The following is a 10,962-nucleotide window of genomic DNA, read 5'->3' on the forward strand; positions in this document are numbered from 1 at the left end:
CAGAGGTGCTGAGCCCCATACCAGCTCCCCGGGGGAGGAGGGGAAGGGCCTGGGCTTCATCTACAGAAACTGGGGGCCCAGCTGAGCTGCTCCTCGAGCCCCCCTCCACGCTGCGGATCCTCAGCACGGGCTCTGCTCTCCTCCCCAGGGATAAACGCCTCCCAACTGAGCCATTTCAGAGCCGGGAGGTCTCCTAGCAGGCTGGTCTTTAATTAGCCTTTTCCCAAGCGTCCCATCCTTCCCCCCCCCGGGGGAGTCTCTCTGCCAGAGGGGTGGGGGGGACAGTGGGGGCAGCTCCCCATGCCCTGAGCCCTTCTCCCCATCCAGGCAGTCAGGAAAGCGTCACTGCTGGGTTTGTATTGTGATGGACCCCTATCTCTATCAACCACATTTCATCTCCTCTTTGCCTCCATCCCTCTGTCTTCACCTTACAGCAGCTCAGGGATCCAAGATCGCTGATGGATTCCCCTGAGGCAAGGTCCAGGGGAAGCCCAGCGTTCTCATCCACCGAGTTATTTTCCTTGAGTGCTTGAAAAATGTGGATGTTGGCCACAGATCCACAGCCCTGCGCTTGGCTGCGTGATTCCTCCCACATCAGAGGAGGGAAAGGTCACCAGCAACCACCGAGAAGCTCTCTGGGAGCTGATCCATCATTCCACCATCTCTGCGACCAACGTGTAACCCCTTGGGATCAGCCCTTACAGCATCACCCAAAAATTGCTGTCCATTCCCCCATCCTAGTGTGAAAAACAAAAGCCAGGATCACGTTTTCCCACGTCACACCCCAGCCCAGCGAGGGGCTCAGCTGGGACCGAGGTCAACCCACAACCCGTGTGGCTTTACGGACACAGGTCTTCACAAGCTGTCTTGGGATCTCTTCCAGGAGATCTCACATGACATCCTTGTCTCTAAATTGGAGAGACGTGGATTTGACAGTTGGACCACTCGCTGGATGGTCGCACCCAAAGGGTTGTGGTCAATGGCTCAATGTCCCAGTGCAGACCGGTGACAAGTGGTGTTCCGCAGGGGTCGGTACTGGGACCAGTGTGTTTAACATCTTTGTGGGAGACATGGACAGTGGGATCGAGTGCACCCTCAGCAAGTTTGCCAATGACACCAAGCTGTGAGTGCGGTGACACACTGGAGGGAAGGGATGGCATCCAGAGGGACCTGGACAGGCTGGAGAGGTGGGACCGTGCCAACCTCCTGGAGCTCAACACGGCCAAGGGCAAGGTCCTGCCTGTGGGTCGGGGTAACGCCCAGCACAGACACAGGCTGGGAGGGGAATGGATGGAGAGCAGCCCTGGGGAGAAGGACTTGGAGTGCTGGGGGGTGAGAAGCTGAACATGATGAAGTCTTTGTGCCGTACCAATCTCTTCTGCTTTAATAAGGCAGCATGTAGAAAGGCTCTGGAGATTCCCAAGAACCTGTGACGAAAGGAGCGGGTGTAGCACAGCACGGTCGTGCTCTGCCATCCTCCTTTCAGCCCTCCTTTCCCGTTTTGCAAACACCCAGCAGCAATGTCCCTCAATACCATGCCCAGTAAACGTTCCCTACGGAACCAGCTGGGGATAACGTTCTTCTCACCTGAAGAGTCTGTTCCCAAGCATGTCAACTGATGTGCACCGCACACATATTTACCAAAATTATTTATTTACATTTCAAAATGTAAAAAAAAAAAAAAATAGATGCCAATTATTAAATAATCTGAGAAGGATGTCAAGAGCGCAGGTCTGGCCAGGGGAAATGACTGGGGCAGCAGGGAACCGGCATTGGAACTGCACAGAGCCAGCACAGCCTAACCACCAGCGGAGGAGCGCTGAAACGAAGGAGAAACAGGTCCCAAGTGACAGCCAGCCATTCCCAGCTCATCCTCCAACAGCAGGACTAGGCAGCGACACCGGGCACTGCTGCAGCGATTTTCAAGTGCGTGCTACTCGCTGCACACACCAGCTCACGTCAACCCTGAGCTGGAGAACTCCGGGAGTCCTCCTGGGCCTCCGTGCCAGGCGTCTGCATCTACCTCTGAAATTAAAACCTGTTTCTCCTGGCTGATTTTAAAGGATCTGGACACATAACGGATGTAGCTGGCTGGAGTTGGGCAAGACTAAGGCCGGTCTGGTCTCCAGGTGGCTGAGAGGCAGCAGGGTGCAGACAGTTCCTAAGACCTGGCTGGGAAATAAAGCAAAGTGGCACCAGCCTCGTCCCTAGAAATAAAAAGCTTCCAGTCTCAATTTGGATGTTGGCCACAGATCACGTAGAAATAGAAAAGATCAACAAGTCTGGGCCTGAGGACAACCCAAAAGGGGACCTGACCCCTCAGCACGGGTCTGCCCGTCTGCGAGAAAGCCTATAAATCCTCAAAAGCCCATAAATGCCACCAGAAGTAGCAGGGAAATGAAAGAATGATTCCATTATGTTGTCACTTCATCAAATACGAGGAGTTCCCAAGAGCCTGAAGCTCTGCAGATCTGAAAGACTTTATTATGGAAGCGGGGACGCGTCTTCGTGGGCAATTCCAGATGTTTTTGGAAATCGCTTAATGGGAGGCCAAAAATTGTGGTGATTTGCTTTTGTCACTGCTTGCCTGCCTGCTGAAATTTGAAAAATCAGCAACCAAAAGGCTAATACAGCAGGTTTTTGACAAGCTGCAGCCTGTCACGTTGAAATGTAGACAGATTTGTTTAAATGCTTGTGTTTTTTACGGTGAAGTGGGCAGGCAAACGGAAACAGAGAACTGTACGTTAGCCTGAGCTCTGTCTTGAGCCTAGTGGTTTCACCAAAATGAAGCCTGACCAACAGTAAATGCTGGAAATGTCTCCCTCCGGATGAGGGCAGTGGTATTTTTTCAAGTTTAGGTAAGACTATGCAGCATGGTAATTCCTTGGCCCTTCAGCGGCGCCAGTCCTGTGGCCATACTGAGCAAGGAGGCTCCAGTCCTCTCTTGCTCCTCGTATCTTCTTCGTCCCTGCCTGCCCCACACACTGCTCTGCTTTCTGTCGCAACCCAAGAGCTCACCAACCCGCCGGGCAACGTGAAGCCGCCCCAGACCGCCTGGGTAACACCAGCGGGATTCCTGTTCCCTTTCACCCCCTGGTTCCTAAAGCCGAGGTTTAAGGCAGCCTAACCCCAGCCCAGGCAGAGCTCCCACACCCCCACCTTCCCCCTGATTGCAGCTGCAAAATCTGATCCCTCTGGCACTGCCGCTGGCGTTTGGGTGGCTTGGAGGGAAGCCAGTGCAGGGAGTTGAGCTGGCACAAAACCCAACGCCGTTAGAGAGGCGTTTTCTGGTGTTTCACTGAGCTGAGTCAGCTCTCTGCAGGCTCCAAGGTGAAAATAAGAGAAAAGGAAAGAGCGGAGCAGCCCACAGCTCGATTGCACCGGGTGCCTGCAAAAACTGAGACTTACCACGGTTCTGTTTCAGCGCTTTACATTTCCCCACACTGCGAGATCACGACTGGCAACTTGGGTTTGTTATTTGGACCCGTAGGCACATTCTGGGTACAAACAAATAACATAAGGTTAAACCTTGTAAAAACACGGTAAAGCCGGTGAGCGGCAGGGACCTGAAGACTGGTGCAGAGGTGTCTGTGCAACGTCAGAACGGGGACATTGGGACACAGCTCTGACTAACACCAAAGCACCGTCACGCATTTTGGCAACGGACCCAGCCACAAGCACGGAGGTTTGGGATAGAGACCAGACCCCGATCCTTTGAATGGGAGGGAAGGAAAAGAGCACAAATGGGAGAGCTCCTCGTGAGATACAGCAGCATCACGCCACCGGAGGCTGCTCTGCTTTACATCTTTAAAGTCACTAATTACAGCTGCAACAAGCAAACTCACATTTGTACAGAAGGGGAACCCAAATATGAGACTGTCACAAAGCAACCCTCCTTCTGAACCCCGCTCGTTCTGCTGGACTCGGCTCCTCTTTCATCAGTCTCTTACTTCTTTCCTTCAATTTGTCCCCCACTGCAGGGACGCGCAGACAGGCAACCACAACCCTGCCATCAGCGCTTTGGCCGAAGAGCGCTGGCAACGCACGGGTTGTATCACACCGTACCGCTCCTTGTGTGTGATGTGTCCTCAATTCCTAACAGCTGCCAGCTCTGTCTGCACCCCACTTTTGGGATTCTCTGACAGCAAAAGCCCTTGTGCACGTTATCCCATGCGTGTGCCATGAAGTTAGCATCGTCTGTCTCACAGAACACGCTACCTGCTGAATCTGCTCACTCTCATGCCGTGACACCCCCTCACAACATCAGCAGCAACCACCACCCCTGAACACATTTATCTTCAGCTCCTGAAGCCCCTCAGAAGGTTCGTTTAATTTTTCTTATTAAACACGCTGGTCACAGACGAGCAGAAACGAGGATTTAGCGTCCAGCAAACAACCCCAGCCAGTAGCACAGCAGCGATGTGCTTTACGCTCTTGTCCGAGTTGCTGATGGAACAGATTCTCAGTTCAGCTTCCTGACAAAACGCAAAGCGTGGCAAATAAAGCCTCAAGACACAATCCCTGCTCAGACAAACCAGCAACCACGAGAACCCGGCATTGCTGAAGCCAATCTATAGGACAGCCTTTGCCTCAACAGATTTCCTGCTGTTTTATAACGATGACAACCCGTGATACCAGTGATCAACACTGGTCCTCCCTGGCATCCCGTAACAGTGGGAGAGACCAGAATAACGCTTGTTAATCCTCTACGTGACTTTCCGACGCGCAAATTCACAGAGAAACAAGTAAATTCAACTTACTTCAATTTTTCTCATGACCAGCAGCCCATCGACAATTTTACCTGGAAGGAGAAGATGTACCCACTTCAGTACAGCCAGTTTTCAGCTTTGTTGACCCCCCCCATCACACGTACACGCGTTTTTGTTCCTCCTGAAAAGTCTCACGCAGCGGAGAGCTAACTGGGCGCTTCAGGGTTTGTTACAGGTCTCTAAACTGGTAAAGGAAACAACCCCTCTGAAATAATTTTCCACATTTAGAGCTGATGAAGTGCATTTTCCCATCACAGGGGTGGCACGTGTAGAAATCTGGGTTTTGAGATCCCAGCTGTGCTAAAATACAGCACGAAGGACCTCCCTATGAACACAACCTTTGTCACGATGCAAAGCCGGCCATGAATGATATCGGTGTTATTTAAGATTCGGAGGAAGTAGTAAGCAGGACACCAGCTCCAAGGCTGGCCTCCAAATCCCACAGCATGTTAAAAGTTAGCCGATGTGGTTTCACAGAATCACTGTCACAAAACTCTGCTGCAAGCTCAGTCCTGCTCGCTGACAGTGCAGAAGAAAGGCGTCCTGTCCCTCATCCATCCCTTCTGCCCTGGCACGAGGGTTTTGGCAGTAACAGGATGGAGGGACTGATCAATGGACAAAACCATTTCATTTCACCAGCGATTCATCTATCAGCGCAGATACCCCCGCTGGCACAAGCGAGGGGGCAGAACAGGCAGTCCACGGCTGTTTATTTTAGCAGCTGCGTCACGGGGAGCGTCCGTGAGCTGGGACGCGGGGCCCCCGCCACAGGTACTCACCGAACACGACGTGTTTGCCATCCAACCAGTCACATTTGGAGCACGTAATGAAAAACTGACAGCCGTTGGTGCTTGGACCACTGTTTGCCTGGGGGTTGAGAAGGGCAAAATATGACAAGTGTACAAATTAGGATTTCCCAAAACCGAAGGCGGACGCATCTCAGGTAGGAAGGAGCTGCTGCTCTGGACCCAGCCTAGGTTATTTTTAGCTTCTTGCTACGCAAACCAAAGGCAGCAAGATATACATCCACAGGAGAGCACCTGTGCTGGACACGGCACGCCACCGAGGCTGGTCGTTCCACTGTGCATGAGAGCCATGTCACCAACTTTTTATTATACATCTGCAAAGGCACATTCAGCACAAGACTGTGCTGAAATCTGGGCTCTGGAGCAGACTCCTGAAAAAAAAGCTAAAATTTTTGGTGATGAGTTCCTACTGCTGCAGTATTGTCCTGGAGAAAACTGAAAGCCAGGAGCCAGGGCAGAAAAAAAGCAGCTGATTTCTGCTGTTTGGAAGGTTTCCTCAGAATAGAAAAAGCAGGTGTCTATGCTGATGATCAGGATGAGAAAGGTAACGATGCTATTGGCACAGGGTGCACAGGAATGGTATCAGGCAGGTGTGGAATTTAACTCCCAACCTGAGCGTAACACCCAGATTATTTGTACTCTGCAAAGAAAACATCTCTGCAGCACTTACGTCCACTTCAATGTTTCAAAAGCTCTTTTGACAACCTGAAGCATGCTTCTGTGCCGACAAGTGAACTGGGCAAGGCCTGCAGCTGCAGGAGTGCACAGGACACGGTCATGTTAGATCTTTTTACTTATTGCCAGCCAGCTTCAGAAGGATCCAGCTGGGATGGAACATGGTTTGGCCCAGTGGAAAGACTCCGGAGCCATGCCACTGCAACACAAAGGTGGCAGTACTGGCGTGGGATCCCCTCTCCCTCACTACGGTACACCGGGTGCTTAGGTGTGTTGCAACACCTCTTTTTGGACTGGATTAATAACTCATCAAAATGATGAATGCCCAAAGCAAGTGGGCTTAAGGGCAGGGCAGCTGAAAGAGCTGGGGAAGCAGCAGCTGGGTACAGGAACACCGAAGCACTGACTCCACTCGATTTCTGTCACAAAAGTCAGGGTATTGTTCCTGCCAGGCAATGTGCAAGGGTTGCAGTTTTTCCTACAATGTTGAACAGGAAGAGTATGTTATAAAAGATACCATGGTAACGCTGCTCCGGCTTTCAAACCCCCCAATCTCTTTGCTTCATCCTTGCTCAGGTCAGTGTTTGATAACAGGATCAGGGAAGAAAAAATAAAATAAATAAAAATAAAATTTAAAAAAAAATTCACCACCGTATGGAAACAGTAAGAATTGAGCTATTCTGAAAGCTGATCAAAGCCTGTCCCAGCGCTCCAACAGGTGAAAAAGAAATGATGCAGCAGCACCAGGACTTTTGTGTTACTCAACACATTCACCCAGGAGTAGCCTCCTGAGCAGCAGTTACAAAGCGGGTCCTTCAGACCCTGTACCCAATGCTGGAGATTGTTGTGGTCTGGCAAATAATTTATACGCTTGGGAAAAGGGCACAGAGAAAGTCCCAAAAGCTTTTTAGTCTTATAATGTCATTATTTTCGTCTTATAATGTCATTATTTTATACTCACCATAGAGAGCAGCCCAGGAGCAGAGTGTTTCAGCTTGAAGTTTTCATCTGCAAAAGGACCCCTGTATATACTGGCTACTCCGGTGCCGTCTCCCTGTGCGAGAGAAGCGCCCAGTCAGCCACAGCGTTTGTTCTGAGAACAATTCCATTTAAAAATTAAATTTAAAATCTCCAAGGAAAAGGAGAGGGTTAAACTCAGCCCGAAATGGATGCTGTGCGGCCATTTATATACACCAGCAGTGAACACCTTCAATGTTTAATTTCTGAAGAGGAACAGCGACGGGTTTCTATCTACGCAGGACATCGTTTGCCATCCATATGTTGGCAGAAACGCACGGAGATGGTCAGGATTAAGTCCAAGCCTCCCAGGGTGAGATGGAGGCTATCGACTGCTCAGTATGGACCCACCTGGGCTTGGTAGGGAAAAGAGAGGGGATGTGGAAGTACAGGCTGGTGTGCCAAGGAAAGCACAAGTGGTTGTGTGGAAAAAATCAGTTGCTGGTACGGTGACTGACTTCACCTTATTTTCTGCGACTTTTGTGGAAACAGGGAAGCGATCTCTCTGTTTGGCAAGGACAGTTTCTAAAATACGCAGTTTCTAATTTTTTCTCTACTTTCTACCAAGTCGACACATCCTGTACTTAACGACAAGCCCAAGCACTCTGATCTCAAGACAAACTGAAGCAGCATGGCCCTGACAGCTGCAGACCGCAAGCTCTGAATGCTCAGAGTTTCGACCTTTGCAGAAGCCTGACGCATGGTTCATGTAAGACACGTCACTCGCAGGACTGCTGAAAGGCCGCCCTGCCCCTTGGTCCAGCGCAGCACAGACCCTCCGGTTTGATGCCAAAAGGACCGAGCAGGGACCCTTCAGTGAACAGCCTTAAAGACGCTGCAGCGAGGAACCCTCCGGGGAAGGCTGCAGAAGCGACGCGAACAGGAACCTCTGGCACCATCTGACAGTCATTTCCCCTTCAGTGCTGGTTTCTGCGTCGATTTTCCCTTTCTGTGCTGCTTCAGCCCCATTTCTACTGTCTTGCTGCACCCCATCTCCCTTCATTGCCTTCCTACTTAACGTATGCTTGCTTTATTAGGCCAAATTACCAGGAAAATAAGATGCCGGCGCTACACCGTGTGCAGCTCCACATCTTTTCCTCTGCCCTTGCTCCTTTTCCTCCTGTTCTCTGCAACTTACTTAAACTCTCGGTTCTGAGACAGGAACACGTGCCCTATCGCAGTGGTCAGTGCGACTGATCTTGCTCCCCAAGGGGCTTTGTAATTAGTGGCTTTATACGTTATAATAAGTGTATTTATAAATTACAAATACCGGTGCAATCCTTGTTCAGCTTCCGTGGGAATAATAAACCCCACGGGACGTTTGAGCAGCATCACACTTAGCGACTGCCTAAAAGTCTGGTGGGGCTGAGCCACCCGCTCTGCGGTCACTTCTCTCAGTAACTTTCATACAACCAACTTTTACAAATTTTGTGTTAAAAAAGCTTTATCATCCCTCTCATATTTCAAAACACTTCCAGAAATGAAATAATGTTACCGGGTCCTAGGACAGCGAAGAGACTCTGCTTATCCCCACGTTAGAGCATGACCCTCACTGGGGGCACAAAGTCTTTTCTATTTTGAGACAATTCACCGCCAAAAAGTCAGTTTTGATTTAAACTCTCTCTTGCACTAGATGCTTGGTTCTGTACTTAGGGTCTCTCTCCACAAAGCTAGCAGAAAGTCACGGGGTTTCTTGTTTGGGGGGATAGGACAAGGGGAATGAACAACACAGTAAAAAAAAAAAATCATTGCAAGCTTGAAAAGCCTCTCGCTGTACTGCCCTGCTTGTCTCAGAGAGGAAATATTTTGGGAAGGAGAAAGTATGTTCACCCAAAACTGCAGATTTGTTTTCAAGTACGTTACAGTCAGCTGCAGTCAGATGGCAGCAATGTCGCGAGGAAACCTCCAGTTAGTACTGGGAACCTCGAAAGAGAGCCAACAGATCCCTGGAAACAGCCGCATGTTATACCACGTAGGAAAAGTACAAAAGGAATATGGAAGTACATACGTTTACAAAGTCACCTCCTTGGATCATGAAATCCTTTATCACCCTACAGAAGTAAAACAGGATTTAGTTCTCAGCAGACCGATGCCTCACGAAGCTTAATACATGCTTAAAAGGAGTTCTGTCTCGCAGCACAACACAAGCTATCAGGGTCTGTGAGTGCTACAGTCTAAAATCTACAACAAATATTAACTCCTGGCTGCTGTCAGGCCATTTGGGACCCATTGCTGCTCAGCCAGGGACACTGACTAGTGACAGATGCCAGAAAATATCTCCAACCTGGCACAGCAGGAACGGGGGATCCCTCCAGGGACCCCGGTGTCCACATCTGATGGCACCCCAGAAGCCGATATTAGCCCCGACCTCACACGCCTCCCAGGCCAGTAACGCCTCGAGGCAGGTCTCAAAGCCACACCCAGCTCAGGCTGCTATTACAGTGCAAAAGCAGATGAATTACCTGTGGAACGTGCTTCCTTTATAACCTATCGGGACACCATCTTTCCTGCAAGGGAACAAAAAGGAAAGACTTACCGGATACCACAAGGCAAACCCCCCCAGGAATTCAGAGTCCCAAAGGGTCGCCCTGTAGGTCAGCAGCTGCCGTGACACCCCCCCCACCCAACCCGCCAGCTGGGGCCCGGCTCTGGGCTGGCGCCATCACAGGCCAAGGGAAAGCTCCAGGGGCTCTGCTCAGGAAACAACACGGTTCCCTACAACACCCATCCTGTTATCTCAACGGGATCCCACTGCAACGTGCAGCATGAGCAGGGGGGATTTACAGACGTCATGCCCAAAGGGGAATGTCTGCCATCTCCGTGCCCAACTGAGCCCGTCACAATTTCGTCAGAGCAGACTCTGTAACTCTGTCATTTTGTACTGGTGCAGCACAGAAACCTCCCAGGGAGCCTTCTCCCGACTCACCCAGCCCTGTTTCTCTGCGTGGGTTACTCCAAAGGACACTAGAACCCACTTACCTGAATTCACCCGTACAGAACTGCCTGGAAAACAAACAAAGAGCAGAGCGTGAGCCGCGTGTGAACTCTGAGGACATGGGGCTGCACTCAGTGAACACGCACTGGCTGTCGCGCAGGACCTCCCCTCCTGCACCGGGGATATTCCCAGTGAAACTGGAACTGGCAGCAGCTTGTCCCCACTTCCATCTCAAAACAGATGCTGGCACTTTCTGCAGTGGAGGAGGGCAGACACTGACCCCCAGGAAACTGAGTGGGAAGCAGGCTCCGTGTTTCACAGAGAACAGGGTACAGTCACCGCTCCCGTGCGAGTGGGATGTGCCAGATCCTTCTGCCAGGGGCAGAGAACTCGAACGTGACATTACGGTGCTGCCTTTAGAAAAGCACCAGGCGTATCAGAAGCTCCACCGAGGGAGCAGAGAAGGGACTGGAGTCATTCCCCTTCCACACGGGCTCCCCTGAGGGGTCTGAATGCTGCACGGTCACATCTCTCAAGAATGAACAAAACAGGTTCAGCTGTTCAGGGGGGCAGGCAGCCACCCTGCCACCAGAGACACTCCTGCACCCTAAAGCCTTTAATAAAGCCTTTGCAGCCCGGGTCCAGGCTGAGCTGCAGGACTGACGGCTGCAGGAAGGCCGGCTGCTCCCTACCTGAAGTTCTCTGCCGTTTTGGGTACAACATCCGCGAACAGCTCGATCTTCATGCGGCCGACCTCCTG

General features: G+C 51.0%; 1 protein-coding gene across 1 annotated transcript; it reads right to left on the reverse strand.

Moving 5' to 3' along the window:
* Nucleotides 1-3,413: 3,413 nt before the first annotated feature.
* Nucleotides 3,414-10,956, reverse strand: PPIH (peptidylprolyl isomerase H (cyclophilin H)). Its single transcript, XM_010081822.1, has 8 exons — nucleotides 10,895-10,956; nucleotides 10,247-10,270; nucleotides 9,730-9,774; nucleotides 9,276-9,318; nucleotides 7,212-7,304; nucleotides 5,549-5,636; nucleotides 4,761-4,801; nucleotides 3,414-3,497 (listed from the first exon to the last, which is right to left on the reverse strand). The coding sequence occupies exons 1-8, from the start codon at nucleotides 10,945-10,947 to the stop codon at nucleotides 3,429-3,431; spliced, it is 456 nt and encodes a 151-aa protein (XP_010080124.1). The 5' UTR covers nucleotides 10,948-10,956; the 3' UTR covers nucleotides 3,414-3,428.
* Nucleotides 10,957-10,962: the final 6 nt, after the last annotated feature.

Source organism: Pterocles gutturalis, unplaced genomic scaffold, assembly GCF_000699245.1.
Source record: "Pterocles gutturalis isolate BGI_N339 unplaced genomic scaffold, ASM69924v1 scaffold1284, whole genome shotgun sequence".
NCBI classification, from domain to species: domain Eukaryota; kingdom Metazoa; phylum Chordata; class Aves; order Pterocliformes; family Pteroclidae; genus Pterocles; species Pterocles gutturalis.

Bases quoted from the DNA above. Each gene is read 5' to 3' on its own strand.
- PPIH (XM_010081822.1), bottom strand. From the start codon at position 10,947: ATGAAGATCGAGCTGTTCGCGGATGTTGTACCCAAAACGGCAGAGAAC. The intron at 5,637-7,211 runs GTGAGTATAAAA...CTCAACCCCCAG, and splicing joins CTCCTGGGCTGCTCTCTATG to GCAAACAGTGGTCCAAGCAC. The intron at 4,802-5,548 runs GTGAGTACCTGT...TTCTCCTTCCAG, and splicing joins TGGCAAACACGTCGTGTTCG to GTAAAATTGTCGATGGGCTG.